The sequence below is a fragment of the Lepisma saccharinum genome, chromosome 3 (assembly GCF_977018435.1).
Source record: "Lepisma saccharinum chromosome 3, izLepSacc3.1, whole genome shotgun sequence".
Lineage (NCBI taxonomy): Eukaryota > Metazoa > Arthropoda > Insecta > Zygentoma > Lepismatidae > Lepisma > Lepisma saccharinum.
Window position 1 is genome coordinate 87,113,961 of NC_139231.1, and position 20,138 is coordinate 87,134,098.

Sequence of the window (20,138 nt, forward strand, 5' to 3'; positions counted from 1 at the left end):
GTAGGAAAAATGGCTCGATGAAATGATTGTTGATTACGCCCATCCATACTTCTGCCTGGGCGTGCGACAGTGGCTGGATGAAAATTACCCAAAGAAATAGATTGGCCGAGACGGACCGATTCCCTGGCCGGCTCGATCCCCCGATTTGCCGCCTTGCGACTTTTACATTTGGAGCCACATGACAAGGCACCGGTAAACTCGCAAGAAGAGCTCAGGGAGAGGATCTTAACAGCTGGTCAACACGTCAAGGCCACCATCACATCACGAGTTACAAGACCAAATGACCCGTAAAAACCTGCGTGCCTGCATTCGTAACGGAGGTGCCCACTTTGAGCAAGACGTGTAATGTTCTTTAATTGTATTGTTCATTGATTCCATTCACATGAAGATGAATCAAGTGTTATTTCTTGTACACAAATGTGAATGTCAGCAACATTTGTACCTTGTTGGATAGCTGATGAATCAAGGAAGTAATTTACGTAATTTGTACGCTTCGTGTCATACCATTTTTTTTATTAATACGTTGCCAAGTAAACTAAGAGTGCAATTTTTTATCATCACTTGTAAGTTTAGACCCACCCGTTACTTACATGTGATTGTTATTTGGGAAAAACTTTTTTTTCAACTAACCACTTATTTGTTAGCTATCAGCAAACGCTGAAATAAGTTCCATACAATGAGCAGTTTTTTCTCAATTCAACTTTTTATGTGGAAAATTGTCATTTTTTTCAAAAACAATTGAAACTCGATTATCTCGAAAACTACTAATTTTCAGACGGGGTATCATATGGTCAAATGTATTGCAAATTGTCTCTACTTTAACCCCTTTCAAGGAATACATCTAATTACCAGTCACCCTGTATATATTGCAATCAGATAATGGCTCTCCAAATATGAATTTTTTGTGTAAAATATAATTTTCTTCTTCTGATTGTGTCTTTTGGTAAGGAGATACGAAATTTTACCCGAGAACATTTTGAGAAGAAACAAAACCAACCTCAACTGTACAATTTGAGAAAAAACAACCTCTATTGTCTATGGTAAATAGTTTTGCTTCAACTTCGTGTGCGTAGCATGCTTGAAAACCACCTATCCTGAGAGGTTTACAGGCAGAAAGCTTAATGGTGAGAATTGTAATGCTCTGTCGTAAGAAGGCTTTAGAGGATTTATTTTAGTGATTGTTTCTCATATAATAACCTGCTGGTGGGATGAGGTGTAAGAAATCCAAAAGTCATCCTCACTTTCACTGCATCTGTTAACTGCATGTTGCAGGCCAACAAGGATCTGGCATCTGACCTAGTCAGTATAATAGGTGTAGGGTGGGTGTTGCCATTATATGTGCTGAGTACCCATTACAACCGGAGCTTTTAACCTAGGTAAGGAGATTAGTTCTCAGAGACACTTGCTGATTTTAGTTACGGTAAGGGGAATTATCCATTATGCACATAATAAATAATGCGACCAGTGCAAATTCTGATGCATCCAAATTTTTCATTTCAATCAATCAAACCAGCTGGTGTCAGTTGGGTGTCATGAACAAGAGGTCACAGAATTGATTCCCAGCTGGGGCACATCAGCAGTGGTTGAGATTCCATTTTAAACTGTAGGTCCACCCCTCATTACTCGGAGGATGCAGTGGACTTAAAACAACCTTTTGACATTTGGATACAGTTGAAACTATATGTGTGGATGAGTGAGTGAGAGATGGATAGATAGATAGATAGATAGATAGATAGATAGATAGATAGATACAGAATGAGAAAGAGTGCCAGAAGGGAGGATAAACAAAAATGGCATAGGACACAGTAAACACTTACCACAATTGAAGAAAAGTTTGATATTTCGAGGTCATGACCTCATTTCACAGTAGGTAGAAAGTATGGAGTACAAAAACGTAGAGGTTGCGAAAAGATTCTTTCACCAGTATTTACTGCAGGATGGATGGTGGGTGGGTGGGTTGTGGTTAGAGGGAATTGGAGAATACTTATGGGTGGCTAGGTTAAGTCCGGGGGGTATGGTGGTGTGCATTCCTGAAATGTAGGCACTTTCCCATCGCCTGCGGGTGGAGGTGTGGCTCCATGGGAACAATTGATGAAGGTGGTGTTGTGGCTGTTGGTGTGGGTGGCGACAGTGAAGTCTGAGTTTTGGGTGGAAGCTCTGTGGTTATTGATGCGGAGATTCAGGGGGGTAGCGGTTTCACCCAGGTAGAAGTAGCCAAAGATTTGACAGATGTGGGTGTATATTAGGTTGGAGAAGTAGCCCTTTGGATGAAGGGTAAATTCATCAGCTGCAGTCAGGATCTGGAGGGTGGTGGAGGTGACATGTATGGGGCAGGTCTTGCATCTGGGTTTGTTGCACTTGTGGGCTGGGGGTGGTGGGATGGGAGTGGTGGGTGTATTATGGACCAAGATGATGTTGAGGTTGGGAGGGCATTGGAAGACGACCCTAGGTTTGTCCCGAAAGATGTCTCTGGTGAAGGGATCAATGTGGAGAATGGCAAGGAGGGAGTGGATGGTATGTTTAATTTTCAGGAGGTGAGGGTCGTATTGGGTCATCAGAGCAGGAGTGTTGGTATTGGGTTGCATGTCACGGTTGTGAGACGTGGCTCTGGTTATTTATTTGTTGATGAGGGTGGAGGGGTAGCCCCGGTTGATTAGGGCTTGGTGCAGGCGTAGGTTGTAGTTTTGGTGGGATGAGTTGAGGCTTTGGCCTCTAAGGGCTAAAGGAATGGTATGACTTTTTTGGTGGGGTGGGGATGAGAGCTGGAGTAGTGAAGATACTGGAGGTGGTTGGTTGGTTTGATATGTATGAATGTTGTCAAGTGGTCTCCCACTATGTGGATATCCACATCTAAGAAGGTCACTTGGTTATTGGAGTGGAACCAGGTGAATTTGAGGGTGGTGAAGTTGTTTAGGAAGGTGGTGAGGGAGGGTTTGCCATGTGTCCAAAGGAGAATAATGTCCTCAATGAATCTGAGCCAGAGGAGTGGTTTCAGATGTTGGGAGTCTAGGAACTCTTGTTCCAGCCTGCCCATGAACAAGTTTGCATAGGAGGTGGCCATTTTGGTTCCCATGGCTGTGCCACATACTTGCAGGCAATGCTGGTCTCCGAAGCAGAAGTTGTTGTAGGTGAGTACAACGTTGGCTAGTTGAATCAGGAAGTGGGTGCTGGCTGGAACTGTGTGGTTTAGGTCGGCTGTTGAGGAATGATTCTGTAGAATGTCAGGTATATAGGGAAGTGACATCAACAGTGGTGAGGATGGTGTTGGCTGACAGAGGTTGTAGGTTGTGGATGATGTCAAGGATGTGGTTAGTGGCACGTAGGTAGGAGGGCAGGCTCTGGACAAGGGTTTGGAGATGGGAGTCAACAAAGGCTGATATGCGTTCTGAGGGTGAATTGTAACTGGACACAATGGGTCTCACAGGGTTGTTTGGTTTGTGGATTTTGGGGAGGAAGTAGAAAGTGGGGGTGCAGGGATTGTCTGGTATGATGGTAGAGTTGGATAGGCCTTCAGGGGGGCCCCAGGAGAGGACAAATTCACGTTTTTTTTTTTGTTTTTTTTTTTTTTTTTTTTTTTTTCAGATGTGAAGTGGATAAATCAACCGTGGTGGGCTTGTAGGTGGTAGGGTCGGAGAGTTGGCGGGAGGCTTCCGCCACATAGTCAGAAGACTACTGTGGTGGACCCTTTGTCGGCAGGGAGAATCTTGATATCTGGGTTGTTGCGGAGGGCTTGGTGCTGGTCTGGGATTAGGTTGTGGTGGGATGAGGTGTTTTGGAGGTATGGGAGAATATTTAGTGGGTGCCTAAGTTGAGTCTGAGGGGTATGGTGGCGTGCATTCAAGAAATGTAGGCCTTTTCCCATCGCCTGCAGTGGCTACTAAAATTAATCGAAAAAAAAAAAACAGCTTTGTGGATAAAAGTGAGTACTAGTTTCTCCGTATTTATGACCTTCTTAGATGTGGATATCCACATCGTGGGAGACCACTTGGCAACATTCATACATATCAAACCAACCAACCACCTCCAGTATCTTCACTACTCCAGGTCTCACCCCCACCCCTCCAAAAAAGTCATATCATTCTCCTTAGCCCTTAGAGGCCAAAGCATCAACTGATCCCCCTCATCTCGCCAAAACTACAACCTACGCCTGCACCAAGCCCTAATCAACCAAGGCTACCCTTCCACCCTCATCAACAAATAAATAACCAGAGCCACGTCTCACACCCATGACATGCAACCCAATACCAACCCTCCTGCTCTGATGACCCAATACCACCCTCACCTCCTGAAAATTAAACATACCATCCACTCCCTCCTTGCCATCCTCCACAGTGATCCCGACACCAGAGACATCTTTCGGGACAAACCTAGGGTAGTCTTCCAATGCCCCCCCCCCCCAACCTCAAGAACATCTTGGTCCATAATGCACCCACTGCTCCCACCCCACCACCCCCAGATGCAAGACCTGCCCCATACTTATCACTTCCCCAACCCTCCAGATCTCGAATGCAACTGGTGAATTCACCCTTCATCCAAAGGGCACCTGCCACTCCTCCAACCTCATATACACTCTCATCTGTCAAATCTGTGATTACTTCTACCTGGGTGAAACCTCTACCCCCCCCCCCCCCCCCCCGAACCTCCGCATCAATAACCACAGATCTTCCAACCAAAACTCAAGACTTCACCGTCGCCACCCACACCAACAGCTACAACACCAATTGTTTCCATGTAGCCACGATACACCTATTACCTCAGCACATTGACACCTCCACGTGCAGGCGATGGGAAAGGGCCTACATTTAAGGAATGCATTCCACCATCCCCCCCGGACTCAACCTAGCCACCCAATAAGTATTCTCCCATTCCCCCCTAACCACAACCCACCCACCCACCATCCATCATGCAGTAAACATTGGTGAAATAATCTTTTTGCTAAACCCGTGTTCTATCACTTGTTTCTGGCACCACTGTGTTGACGGACGCAGGTGTCAGTATTCTGTGCCTCTATGCTTTTGTACTCCATACGTTCTGCCTACTGGCAAAATAAGGTCATGACCTCGAAATATCAAACTATTCTTCAATTGTGGTAAGTGTTTACTGTCTCCTACGCAATTTTTGAAAAAATACTTGCCAGAAATATGAGGGTCACTATTTATATTTTGAGCCTTGGCGACACTGATTGAAGTTATGCGCGATTTGACGTTTGCACGGAATCGTCTGGCATTATTGACCATAATGTACTTCAAATGTTTTGTCAATAGCTTCATTTGTGTTGTTTGTTGCCTTGGAGATTGCGCGACAACAATAAAATGGAATTAACTCGTGAACATTTTCGTGCGATGATTTTTTACGATTTTCGACGTGGATTATCAAGACAAGAGTGCATCGATCAACTTATTTCCACATTTGGCGATGAAGCCCCATCCTTTGCCACTGTGAAACGCTGGTATAACGAATTTAATCGTGGCCGCCATTCGCTCACCGACGAGATTCGCGAAGGTCGTCCAAAATCAGTTGTTGGTCAAGAAAACATTGATGCTGTGCAAAACCTAATACTGCAAGATCGTCATGTGACATACTGTGAGATTGAGGCAACCATAGGCATTAGTTCCACCAGCATATATAAAATATTACATGATCATTTAGCTGTGAGAAAGGTATGTTCTCGTTGGATCCCACACAATTTGACAAAAACTCAAAAAGACGCTCGCGTCAATTGGTGCAAACAAATGCTCAATAAATACAATCGTGGTGCTTCAAAAGACGTATATAAGATTGTAACAGGTGACGAATCATGGATATATGCATATGAGCCGGAACGTAAACAGCAGTCGACTGTATGGGTGTTTCAAGATGAACCCAATCCAACAAAAGTTGTTCGCGCTCGAAGCACATCGAAACAAATGGTCGCCTGTTTTTTCGGGAAAACTGGTCATGTGGCAACTGTGCCTTTAGAGGAACGTAGAATGGTCAACTCTGAATGGTACACAACAATTTGTTTGCCAGAGGTCTTATGTCAAATACGGAAAACAAACAAATGCAGTCGGATCATTCTTCATCAAGACAATGCCAGCTGTCACACATCTCGTCTAACAACCGACTTTATGAACAGTCAAAAAATGGAATTGATGGGTCATCCGCCGTACAGTCCTGATTTGGCACCCAATGACTTCTTCTTGTTCCCGAATGTCAAGAATAAATTGCGTGGACAACAATTTTCGTCGGTGGAAGATGCCGTTGATGCGTTCAAAAACCATATTATGGAGGTGTCTCAAGAAGATTGGAAAAACTGCTTTGACAAATGGTTCGAACGAATGCAAAAGTGTATTGACCATAAAGGAGAATACTTCGAAAAACAATAAAGCAGTTTTCAATGCCAAATTCCTGTTTTTTCATTGTTAGGCTCAAAATATAAATAGTGACCCTCGTATACACAAAAAAGACACTGTGTGTTTATGTGTCATTTTTAATATGCAATCCTGGTAGCATACCTCTAAATAAAATAATTAATATGAGTTTGTGGTGGCTCAGTCAGTAACTCGTCTGACTAACATGCTAAAGGTCCCGGGTTCGATCCCCGGCCGGTTCAAATCCGGAAACTTTGCTAACGATGGAAGCAGCCCCGGCGCCCATCCAGCGTCGAATAACATGGGTACCTGGGGGAAACCCTGGGGGGTAGAGGAGGTCAGGGGCATGATACTGATCACATCACCCCCACTCACGACCGGAACGAGAAAATATGGGGTGTTACCCCCCACACCCCCTATACGCTTTAATGGCGTAGTGCTATGCACAGGGGAGCACTTTACCTTTTTCTGTCTGATAATGTTCTATGCCTGTGTGTTTCTGATGACAGCATTATTTTTTTCAGGTATCAAAGAGTATCCTGGTCCTTGATGAAATAGGAAAGATGGAAATGTTCAGTAAGACTTTTGTACAGGAAGTGAAAGCTGTCTTCGCACACCCCTCCACTGTAATTCTGGCAACTATTCCCATTGCAAAGGGAAAACCTCTGCCTCTCGTTGAAGAAGTGCGCAAACATCCACAGGCAGCAGTTATTCATGTAAGCATGGGCTCAAAGCAACACAAATATTAAGGTGCTTTGTTATTACAGTGGAATCTCAATTTTAAATTTTTCTGGGGACCAAGGTGATAAAAAAACCTTCAAATGCATGAAAATGTTAAATTGTGGTAAATTTTTATAACATTTTGCTATGTTGGAATGTACGAGGGCTATTTTTTTCCAACCTCTGCTAAGATGAGAATGTAAAACACGAATGAATATGAAACATTTATTGCATAGAAAATACAGCTACATCTCTTAGCTACTTTTCTACATAATTGCCATATCAATTAAGGCACTTAATGGCACAAGTTTCGCCATGGCTTCCTAAAAGAAGGCTGCCACTTGGCGATGCAACTAACTGTTCACAATGTCCTTCAGCTCCTTGTCACTCTTAAACTGCTGTCCTCTTAACCAGTGTTGCATTCAGGTGAAGAGGTGAGAATTGTTCATGTTCAGTGATTAATCTGGACTTCTCCAAACCACTTGTTCAATGTCTTCCATTACAGTAGACTTTCTTTCTTGATGACCCGCATCATGGACATTGGTCTTTAAACTTTCTGCACCATTCTCGCACACAACTGATGATGAATTTTGGCTGCATTATGCCTTCAGCTAGAAGAAAGGGAATTATGGCATGCAGTTCACACTTGGTAGGTGCCTTGCCTTGATCATCTGGGACATGTTTACATGCTTGCTACTCAAACACTGACTGAATGTAATGGCTTACATGCTGGTGTGTGGCCAACAGAAGACGACTGAGCAGCACTGTATCCTATGTGGTTCTTTACTTGTTGGGAGGTTAAAAAAATAGCCCTCATACAATTGGGAAGAGGGAAGGGGGGGGGTGCAAAATCTGGGAACACACAATCGAGGTTCGACTGTATCTTCCTCGCACTCTTGTTGATAAGGAATTCACATAGTCAACTCTCGATTCAACGACCTTTCACAGTTCCCGGGAAAAGGGTCATTATTTCGAAGGGTTCGTTATTGGAATTTGCCCCAATTTACTGCTTAAACCAGGCATGTCAAACACGCGGCCCGTGGGTCGCATGCGGCCCTCGATATATTTTTGTGCGGCCCCTTTGCTGTTACCTGTTTTTAAGTAGTAGAGCCTTCAGATGTAGTAGTTGCTAAAATATCTGTGTTATTATATAACACGATGTGAAATTTCACACGTTTTCCTCTTGGACAGGATATACCCATCGGTAGGTGAAAAAAGGTGGTTGTGTTGCCTTATTGGCGTGGAATTGTAATTTAAAATTTTGGGTGCGTCAGCACTAAGGCTATTTTGCACCCATCACATTATATGGGGTCCAGCCCCTTATCGTTACACATAACAACTCTAACGTTGCATAACTAAAATCATAAAATATTAAAATCTTCTGACTTTCGTTAAAAGCTGAGGCTGTAAAGGAGCACTCAGCACAAATAAGGACAAAACACAGGACAACACAAACAAAATTATACTGGCCATGAAACCGCCAGAGCCTCGTTAATCTGCAGTCCAGGGTGTACTACATGGAAGTGAGGTTGACTATTGGGTGCACTACGTGGAAGGAGCACCCCTTACACCCCTTATTGGGGTGGTTGACGAATGTAGTGTAGTCGGAGTTGATAGCTACACACTCAAAACCTTTTGCCGAAGGCGAGTTTATTAAAAGGTTTCTTGGTAAAAGCTGCTGATATAGTTAATCCCGCAAGTGTAAAAGCTTTTCAAGGCATTTCACTCTCCCGCAATACGGTTGCTGAAAGAGTAACCGAACTGGCCTGTGATTTGAGTGATCAAATTAAAACAAAAGTGTCAAATTTCATGGCTTATTCCATCGCTTGTGATGAGAGTACAGACATCGGTGGTGTAGCTCACTTAGCTGTGTTTCTTCGTGCTTGTGATGAGGAGTTCAACATTTTCGAGGAGCTATTGGACATTGTACCGTTGCATGACACTACTACCGGTGAGGATATATTTATTGCTGTTCGTGAACTTTTGGGGAAGTATGATTTACCTCTGTCAAAGTTATCCTGTGTAGCTACGGATTGTGCCCCTTCAATGACGGGAAAAAACAATGGTTTTGTGACAAAACTGCAAAACGAATTTCGTGAAACCTGCGATAAACACATGTTCCATCATGTGCATTGCATCATTCACCAAGAGGTCTTGTGTTCAAAAGTAATCAACATGGAAAGTGTGATTAAGCCTGTGGACAAAAGCTATCAACTTCATAAGATCCCGTGGCTTAACCAGCGACAATTTTCTGCTTTCTTAGCAGATTTAGAAAGCGAATACAGAGGCTGTTCAGCGTATATTTGGCCAAACGCGATTCCTCCCCCCTGCACTCAGAATGAACTCACCCAACCTTGGTCGGGCATGTTTGTCAGTGTAGTGTGCGAGCTGTAAAAGAGTGGTTGTGTTTTCTCACTGGGCCAAAAATCTCGCCCAAACTGAGCTGCTTTTTGGGAGGAGTGCGTTGTATAACTTTCCAAGTGTTTGAGTTTTCTCACTTGGCCGAAAATGCTGCCAAAACAGTTGCTTTTGGGAAGGTTATGTTGTAGCCTTTTATGACGCAAAGTTCAGTGTGTCAATAATCAGGAAGTAGTGTAAGAGCAAGAATTGTGACGTTAGTTTGACTTTATTCAAGAATGTGATCGGCAAGTATAAGGATTGCATGGCCCCAGCGTTCGGTTCTCCAACAAAGGGGACGAGAACACGGCCGTGCACACAAGCCACCACCAGTATGCAGGTGCAAGGTGCGGTTAACAGTTTCCAAAGACATATTTAGATGATTTTCCATCTGTCTTTGGGTCGGTGGATTCTCTTGCATGCCCATTCTGCGAAGTTTCGCATGCATACTGGTGGTGGCTTGTGTGCACGGCCGTGTTCTCGTCCCCTTTGTTGGAGAACCGAACGCTGGGGCCATGCAATCCTTATACTTGCCGATCACATTCTTGAATAAAGTCAAACTAACGTCACAATTCTTGCTCTTACACTACTTCCTGATTATTGACACACTGAACTTTGCATCATAAAAGGCTACAACATAACCTTCCAAAAAGCAACTGTTTTGGCAGCATTTTCGGCCAAGTGAGAAAACTCAAACACTTGGAAAGTTATACAACGCACTCCTCCCAAAAAGCAGCTCAGTTTGGGCAGGATTTTTGGCCCAGTGAGAAAACACAACCACTCTTTTACAGCTCGCACACTACACTGACAAACATGCCCGACCAAGGTTGGGTGAGATCATTCTGAGTGCAGGGGGGAGGAATCGCGTTTGGCCAAATATACGCTGAACAGCCTCTGTATTCTGGAGTGCGCTACTACACAGAAGTGCGCTGGCTATCGTGTTCTATGGTTCTTGATTCTGGAACTTGAAAGATGAAATATGCCAATTTTTGGAAATGAAAGAACAAGACACCAGCCTTTTTTCGCAATCAACGTTGTTACAAGATCTTTCCTTTCTTGTTGATATAACAAAACACTTGTCAGATTTAAATTTGAAACTGCAAGTAAAAGATCTATTAATCACCAACATGAATGATCAAGTCAAAACATTTGAGTGTAAGTTATTGCTTTGGGAAAAACAGTTAAGAAACAAAGACTTGCACTTTCCAACTTGTTCTAAATACAGATCAAGTTCAAAGGACCCTGTTTTGTACAAAAAGTACGCCGCAAAAATTCAGCTTTTGAATACTGCATTCGGGTAAAGGTTCCACAATGTTCATTCTTTCGAAGACAAGATCTCCTTGTTTTCAGCCCCGTTTACGACTGACGTAGAAAAAGTGGCAGCACATTTGCAGATTGGAGTAATTGAAATTCAGTGAGACTCAACTTTGAAACAAAAGTACAGCGAAGTGGGTATCCTTGACTTTTACAAGTACTTGCCTCCACGTTTTCCAGAAACCCGCAAATTTGCGTGTGGAATAATTTCCATGTTAGGTAGCACTTACCAGCGTGAAAAATGTTTCTCACTCGTGAAAGGAAACAAGTCACCAACGAGATCCAAATTATCCAACATTCATCTTAGCTGTGTTCCGAAAGTAGCTGCTTTAAATAAGATGTCTCCTGATATTGATAAGTTGGTGGCAGAAAAAAAGATGCCAGCTGTCAGGCAAGAAGCAATGATCAAATTTCAATGAATGTTCAATATACTTTATTTAGTGTTATGTTAGTCATTCTTTAAAATAAAGTATTAAAGATAATTTAATTTTTTCCTTGCGGCCCACCCTATCTAACACTACTGACTATTTGGCCCAGTTCAGATTTTGAGTTTGACATGCCTGGCTTAAACGGAGCTCAAACGTACACAAAGGTGCCTAGGAGATGGCAACACCATTTATCCTGGTAGTTATACAACCTGTCATGCACAGGATGCGTGTTGTGAGAAGAAAAATAGAACATGAAAACGTTTTCACAAAAAATATTTTAAAATAATGTTACTTTCTTTCACACAATCGTTGATTTTCCAGGAAATTCTTACAATTATAGTTCATGAGAAACCCGTTTGCACCGAGACCTATGGAAAGGAAAACAATCTCTCGCTTACTGCAAGCGAAACTCGAAGAATCTTGACACCAGTCACACTGGCGCCAGCATAAAGTCGGGAGATAATCGGGCAGAATGAATGTTGGATTTTATATGGGTCTACTGGAGCATTGTCTGTTACAAGATTAACTGGTAAGATTAGATCTCTCGGGAGAAACAACATAACCTTTCTAGGCACCAGACACACACACACACACCAAAAGAAAAAAAGAGGCGGGGCTGTAATTTTCGTTCTGGTTCGGCTATGTAAAATACATCGCAAAAAAAAAACGTTTTCTTTGCTTCAACCAACTTCATTCACCCTCCCCCCTTCCCCATTCAAGGGAGCAGTCCAAACTCCTTCCTTGACTTGCATTGTAATCCAGTGTGAAAAAGGAAAACGCGCAACTTGCGATCTGTCTTCACCCAATGCATATTCTAGGACACGTCATTAAACAGTGTCCCAGTCGAAAGTCATTTATGTTTGGAATTGAATTTCACTTTAAACTGTATATTTAGTCCCAATTAGCCCATCAGCATAAAATGAACTGAAAACTGAACTTTTTAATCGATCTCGGGGACCGTTTCTAGATTGAGCACTTTTTTTTCTTCACATGAATGGTTCTGAAGAAAAGCAGATGCAAATTAAATTTGTTTTGCTTATCAGAAGGTGCAGAACATGAAGTTATTTTAACTCTTGTTTTCCTTTCTGGAGATAGAATTTTGTTATCGTCAAATCAAAACAGCTTTGCAAGATTCAAAACAATAACTTTTTTCCTTCGCGCTGGATGAGTCATTGCTGTTATCGGCAAGCATGAGCTTTGCAGACGCTAGACAAAACACTGGCACCAGCTGCATCATAAAAACAAGGAGACCGGCTGGAAGTTCGAGCAACAGGTGGCGGAAGAGAAAAATCCCACCATTTTAAAGATAACGCAACTGTCAAAGGCGGAACTTTTAACAGCAGTGTAAAGAAGAAAGAAATGACCCTTGCTTTACGTTTTACAATGCAACAGACAATAATACGGGTAATATTTCCTATGCAGACAACAGCATAAAAAAAAAAGACCTGAATTCTGCAATTATCAACATTGCCGTGCACACCAGTGGCGGAGAATAAGCTGAGAAAGGGGGGGGGGAGGAGGGTTATTATTATTTTTTTTTACTGTTTTAGTTCGTTTTCAAGAATATATCCAGAACTGGTTGCCCCATTTTAGACGTCAAAGGAAGAGGGGTGGGTCCACTTCCACCCTCGCCTGTAATCAGCCAGTGTGCACACACGAGCAAGAAAATCCCCCCCCCCCCACTCTCTTTGGCAGATATTACGACACAATTAGGGAAACTTATGAAGTGGAAAACGGGAGTTATGATGCACGTAAGATTGAAGTAAACTTTAGTGGAAACCTGGATGACAACGCATTAAGCGGGTTGACGATCTTTAGTTCGCCTATGTGGCTTTGATTATCTCTAACAGTTTCGCTTTTTTATGAAGTGTTGCAGGGAACAAAGAAGTTTTGAATGAAAGCGGTTACTGGAAGTTGTCGGCTACAAGGCCGAGAGTTGCTCATTACTAAAGCCTGGATTTTTATGTAATATCAACCCCTAAAATATGTACATAAATATGTAGTAAAAATGTCTGAAATATGTAAATTCATAATGAAATATGTACTATAAATATTTATTCCAAACGTTACTTCCTATTTTTGTTACATTTTTTCCTCACAAAGGGATATGTTTATTTGAAAAAGACTTACAAAAATTGAAGTTACAATATTACAATGCTTACATTAAGTATTTTTTATGTTCTTATAGAGCAAAAATATTAACTACAATTTGAATATATTCAATATTTAATATACAATGTCACCAGGTACCATTCAAAATGTTCAGTAGTAAATTTTCGTTGCCCAAATTTTTCACTCAAAAAGCACTTACAAAAATTCAGGTTACCTTTGATCTTGGGGCAGGCACTGTATTTAATTATTTAACTTACAATAGGTTACCAGGTACATTTCCAAATGTTCAGAAGTAAATGTTTGTCGCCGATCAGATAATATGTTCTTGTACGCAGAGAAACTTCTCTCCACGTCACAAGAAGTAACCGGAGCGTACTTCAGGAGGTGAATGTGGTCGGGAGAAATATCATTGGGAGGGTTAACTGTTTCACCATTGAGAATGCGGCTCACTGTAAATAAGCTGACGTAACCTGGGTTTCTTTCAGTCACTGCGTCAAATTTTCTTCGAGCTTTCTCTCCCACATCTCCTCCAACAGCAGACAGTTTCTTTCTTGCATCCTCATATATATCCATGGCTTCCAGGAGAGGAAGCCCAACAGTTTCAAGTTTTTTTTATGCTTGTATCAATCCAACCAAAATTGCTGTTTATGTATGCCATATCGCAAGCAAGTTTGGTGTCCTTGAAGAGATTTTGAGCAGTGAGTACCGATACAGCTGAGTCCGCCGAAAATGAGTCAAGCACAGATTTCACTTCTTCAAAATGTTCGTTGTAAAACTTACTTGCCCGGATCCAAGTGCCACATCTAGTAAGAATAGGTTCCAGAGGAAGTGGTACACCTGGCAATTGTTCCTTGTAAACTTGCACACGTTGTGGTGTCTTCAGAAACACCTTTTTCGTGGAAGAAATAAGTTGGTTGACTTCCGGGAAATTGCCTCTCACCTCCTCAGCAATGCGTTGGAGAGCATGTGCCAAGCAAGTAAAGTGGATCAAGTTAGGATAAAACACTTTAAGTGCCGTAGCAGCTTTTAACATGAATGACGCACTGTCTGTGAACATGAGAAGAACTATCTCTTCTTGTACGCCATCCAGATACAACAATTTAAGACTGTCATTCACAAATCGAGCTATGGTGGAATGATTAGTACGCTCTAGAACTTTGCATGCAATGAGATGTAGTGTGGATGGAGAATCAGCAATTAGCGTTCCAACAATGAAATTACTTACATACTGTCCCAAAGCATCAGTTGTTTCGTCGATGGAAATCCACACATAGGAACTGCCTACTTCTGGCCTAATTGATTCTAAAGTTTCTTTGTAGGAATGTGGAAGATATCGCTTTCGAAGGGTTGACTCGTCAGGAAGTTTACACAATATTTTTCCAGAAAATCCCGGAACTTCGGTACTTGAATTTTATACCAAGGGATGTTTGCTGCAATCATTGCTTCGCACATTTCCTTGTAAAACACACTGAATGAAGAATCCTCTTGCATCTGGGTTAGTAAAACTTGCTTCTTTTCACTCTGTAGTTGTTTGTTTTTCACATGAAGTGAAGTGCGAACATGTTGATCTAATTGAGACTTCATAGTGCACCCAACTTTTTTATCGCACACTCGACAAAAAATAACTTTACCATCCGTAGTAAATGCATCATCGACTGCTATCCAAGATCGCAACTTTTGAGATAACGAGGAGGTAGGTGGAGCCATTCCAGCTTTCTACAGCTAAAACACTGTTTTACTGAGGCAAGCTCTTGTTAAAACTCCAATGGTTAAAATGAAAAGGCGACGAAATACATATACGAAATTCTACGGTTGAGTTAACAATACTTTATTCAAGATTTGTCGCCGCCGGCTGCAAAAATCAATACTTTATTCAAGATTTGTCGCCGCCGGCTGCAAAAATCAAAACGATCACAACAATGTACGGATGAAAGGTAAGTGCCTCTCAGCGTTGTACTTGCCGCCTTCCATTGTTGGTTCTCTTCGTTCGCTGTGTGTTGCTTGCCGCTCCATGTTACAAACTGGAAACTGAAACACTGTCGAATCTTGATGTAATTGTTACGATGCGGCGAATCAACAAACTGCTATGTACGTACAACGAAGGCAAATCGCACTTTTAAGTTACTATATTTTTTTAGACCTGGAAATGGGGAGGGGAAGTGAGAAGATACTTTTTTAACTAGTAAGCCAAAAGTTAATTGGATTTTCCTCTTAAGGACTGTTTTATGTAAAAAATATTTCATATCTTAGGAATATGTAACATTTAGCAAAATATGTAAAAATATGTAATATAAAACTTCCCTGTGACATCTCTACTGACGTAATTCGTCAATATATTTTAATTCCACGTTTGTACATATAAAGGAAAAAATATGTAATTACATAGAAATCCGGGCTTTACTCATTACTACTGAAATCTAGGTCAGAGCTGGACAGATGGGCCAGACTTCCAGGCGCCACGCATCTATATTTTGGAACATTCCTGCGATCTTCTCTCTCAAGGTGGTGTATTTATCGATGAAAGAGCATGACCTGCCATACACATTGGCAAAGACTGCAAGTCCAGCAGTCATTTCGGGCTGCTCCCTTCCTCCTCACCTGCGAGTTTTCAGCAGCTCTTAGGACAAGGAAACAAGTCAAGGTCGATTTAAAATAACATCCAAGCACATTCGATCTTCACTTCTCGCGTATCCAAGAGAAAGCGTGGCAAAACAAGCCTGGCACGCTGGGTAACATTGATGCACTTGAGGGAGGGGAGGGCAGAGGTCAAGTGCTATTGGATATCACTCAAGCATGGTGTGGTGGTGTCTATTTTTAGTTCAGACCCAATTGTGAGCGTTATAGCGCTCGTGAAGGGAATGAGTGGGAAAAAAAACAACAACTCATTTTTCAACTTTTTTCCCAAATTTTTCACGGTTCCCGGGAAAAGGGTCGTTATACCCGGGGTCGTAGAATCGAGAGTTGAATGTATTGCAGCTGGTTTCAGCTCCAAAAGTTGGTGCTGAAACCAGCTGCCATATGTGAATTCCCTATTGACAAGATTGTGAGAAAGATACAAATGGCATTCAAAAATATTTTATTCGCACAGCACAATAAAAAAATATGCTAAAACTGGTCCCAAGCTCTCGAACTCTTCTTTTATTTTGGTCTGAACTTTATGCATTTTTCATGTGAATGTCGTGAATACAAAAATGTCCACAAATTACAATTTTCTGTTATTTGATATTTTTTTTAGTTGTGGCAATTAACTTTTAGCTTCTCTTTCAATATGCCATGCATAAAATGGTTCCTGGAATTATCATGGCACTTCAGGGGTAAAAGTTGCAACCTGGCTAATAGTTTCATGATTGCCCATGGTTTATTAGATGAATTTAAAAGCATTACAATCCAAGTAAAAAAAATTCACAGTTTTTGGGTGGAAAAAACAAACAATACAGAAAGCAAGTTAATTAATTATAAGAGATAGTATATCTTAATATTGAGAAAAATGTTGCTACATATTCTAGGTGTCAGTTCTGTATTCAGTGTACAAAATTTGGAATCTTCACAACACAAAGAAATAAATTCTTATTCAAAGTTCCAGTGGGAAAAAAGTTTCTCAATCAATTGCAAGATAATGTATTCCCAATTAATATGAGAGAAAAATAATATTTCTCTTGGTTCTTTCAGGTTGATCCCAACAACAGAGATGGTTTAGTGGATGAACTTAGGGAGAAACTACTAGCAGCAATGTGAATAAATTGAGTAAGTTAATTAATTATATAATTTGAAGCCAGGAGACTGATTATTTTACACCATGAAAAAAATGTTAAAAGAAATGTACCCGTTTTCAGTTGTGGCAAAATTGTATTTAATTTTTCTTACAACTTTATTAAAACATTTGAGAATCTGTAAGACAAACGTAACACTAACAAAGCTGATCTGTCATGATTTTGTGTGCTCGAGAGAGTGAATGTGTACATCCAGATTGCATTACTTTGGTTTTTATGTTCTCCCTCTTTCTCTGGAAACAAGCTAATGTGCTAAATGTGGTTTTCCATTGGGGAAAGATTTCTTTGTTTTGATGACCTGTTCTTTGTTTTATTTACATATATAAATCTTGCATCAATATTTTTTTCCAACCCTGATCAGCACAGAATTTATAAATTTGTCATTTCTTATAAGTCCTTGATAGCCGACAAAAAAGAAAGTTTTTAAAATTCCACATTTGAAATGATTTCAACTATTCACTTTTCTTTAGAATAAAATTCATGTGATCAAAGTTTGTTGTAAGTTCATTTTAAATAGGCTAATTGGGACTGGAGCTACAATTTAAAGTTGATCCAAACCATTGTTCCTCTGCCAGGGATTTGTGCAGGACTCCTTAATTACAAGGCAACAGTGTAAGCCAACATGCTATAGAAGATGCCAATGATTTCTGTAGAGGTGTGCAAGTAATTATCAGGGAACTTACATCCACAGGTAGCAAGCTACTCACTAAACCCCGCGACAGGTTAAGTTTGCAGCAAATTTTATGTATTAAACCACGCGAGAATGGCGCTCAGCATCTCCCATGCAAGTCTTGCCTCAACTGCAGAGCTGTTCATATCACAGACAGTGAGAAAATCGGCAGTATTGCAGCAGGACTACATTCTGTGTGCACGTTTATGTCTATTATATGCAAAAAGTTGCTGCAAACTTAACCTGTCGCGGGGCTTACATACTTCACGGAAGCATATAGTAAGCTTCTTTAGAAGTTCAAATTGAATGTTAAAATTCACAAATAATGTTACAAAATTCATTTATCCTGTAATGTATGATTGGTTCTGTGATATCAAAGCTTTATTACTTTACAAGATTGTTTGGTACATATTTTTTTCATACCAAAGTTTTTTTATAATGAGATGATTTAGTTTATTTAAATTTTGATCCAGATTTTTGTTCCACCCTGTATATGTCTAATGTAAAAGAAACTGCATGATATATTATTCAATGATTCTTTATTTATGAAATTTCTGGCACTAATTTTTGATCAGACTTTAACATATTTCTTGTTCTTAAGTTGAAGAATTTTCCCCATAGTTTCTTTAAAAGATTAGGTTAATGGCTCATTTAAACTTTTGTTCACTTTATGCAAGATGTTCATGTAACAGAATTTATGTAGACAAAAAAATATAATTTTTATCATTTGTTTAGCTGTTATCCCATACACAAAATACAATGAAACAAACACTTAAATGTTGTGTGGAACTGTACACAAATATAACCTCCAGCATGGGATCTGATTGCTGGCTAGTTTCAAAAAGCTTCGTTACAAACTATGAAGCAACTTTGTATATCTTCTATAAATAACATTTATGTTAAGCCCTGAGGAAAAGAATGACAAAAAGTGATTTTCTTCAAAAGATAACATTCTGCAGCACAAACCTATTCACAACATTTACACAAACAATTTATACTTTAAATTTGTTTTCTACTAATCCAGATACTCAACATTCTAAAAGTAAACAAGATTCCTATGAGAATTAATTCAAATGTTAAATTCTATTACACAAATAGAACAGCAACACAAAATACAGCAAAGGAAGATGAATATGATAAATGAAAAACACAAATTCATACTTCACTTGTAAGAGTACTTTTTTTTTTCAGGTAAAGCTCTATAAATGTGTTGCCACCTCCATAAAAAAAATGTCCACCCTCTGCATTTAGAAAAACTAGCAGTACCTTGCACTGTGAAGGTACACATGCACTTCGTATTTACCACTACTACGGCAGATCACAGACTAATACACTATTGCTCACACATTATGCAATATGCGTATGTGTTGTCATGTGATAAGCAACAGATGTCCTACCAAGAATTTGGAGCACCAAATCTCTTCGTGATAGTTGGCTTGCTGAAGACAGCCAATGAGATCAACACTAGCACAAGAGGCTCAGCAACGAATTAGCATATGCCATAGGTTTCACATTTGGATGAGGCTGGAAAAGAAGAAGCAAACATATTATCACTAATCAAGTCAAGGCTGTGGTGTTGATCAAAATATCTTCAATTCCTCTATGTGTGATTAAAATGTAAATACAGCACCTTTCGGGTTGCACAATTGGATTTTTTCCCCCAGATTAATTTCATTCACTAAGGGTACGGCATCTGGAGTGGAGATAGTAGCACATCAAGGTGGCAGTAGTTGCATTTTCTCCTGTTTGGCGGTGCTGGTGTGTGTTTCCTGACTTGCATCGTCTGCTTTCCATCTTCAAGTGGCGTTGCTGGGTGGTGGTTGGGCTGTTTGTTGCATTGTGTTGCTTGGTGTGGTGTAGTTCTTTGCATGGATGGAGGGGGCTCAGAGTGGAGGCACTGCATCTTTCCTTCACCTGGTCTGGAATTTCTTGAAGGATGGGATGCCAATTTGGGTGTGCCTGTCCATTGTCCAGGTTCTGAGCTGGTGTCTTTTCGATGATGGCATGGGTTTCTTTGATAGAGCTGGTTGGGTGAAGTATGGAGGTGCTGTGAACGGCCTGATCCTGGTGTGTTTTGTGTGTTCGTGGATCCATATTGATCCATTCTGAACAGTGTAGCTGTTGTGGCATTGGCAAATGGCCTTGTAGACATCAGGGGATGCAAGTTTGGGTAGGTCTCTTCTGATTTGGGATACAGGTTTGAGGGCCTTGGAATTTTGCTGATATGGTGGGGTGATATGGAAAAGCGATCCGTTTGGGTTATCTATCTCGTGGATATCTGAACTGGGCTTTTGCTTTTGGGCACCACATGAATAATCCCAAACCCAAATGGATTGCTTTTCCATATCACCCCACAACATCAGGCAAATTATCCAAG

The 20,138-nt window shown here is 40.9% G+C and overlaps 2 protein-coding genes across 5 annotated transcripts in view; one reads left to right on the forward strand and one right to left on the reverse strand.

The window, feature by feature from the left end:
* The window catches only part of LOC145985223 (cancer-related nucleoside-triphosphatase homolog), a 53,086-nt gene that overhangs the window by 21,965 nt on the left and 10,983 nt on the right, over positions 1–20,138 (forward strand). Inside the window, exons 4-5 of one of the 4 annotated variants that reach the window (XM_083118975.1) lie at positions 6,875–7,066; positions 16,991–18,253. The exons of 1 other annotated variant lie outside the window; for it this stretch is intronic. In XM_083118975.1, the coding sequence (XP_082975101.1) occupies positions 6,875–7,066; positions 16,991–17,056 (258 nt within the window). In that variant the 3' untranslated portion in view covers positions 17,057–18,253. Of the gene's footprint in view, positions 1–6,874; positions 7,067–16,990; positions 18,254–20,138 lie in introns of those variants that run through there. 2 more of the 4 variants (XM_083118978.1, XM_083118977.1) reach the window with 2 other exon arrangements.
* PpD3 (protein phosphatase D3) overlaps positions 18,284–20,138 on the reverse strand; it is a 63,941-nt gene continuing 62,086 nt past the window's right edge. Inside the window, exon 11 of the mRNA XM_083118974.1 lies at positions 18,284–19,285. Coding sequence (XP_082975100.1) covers positions 19,226–19,285 — 60 coding nt within the window. The 3' untranslated portion in view covers positions 18,284–19,225. The remainder of the gene's footprint in view (positions 19,286–20,138) is intronic.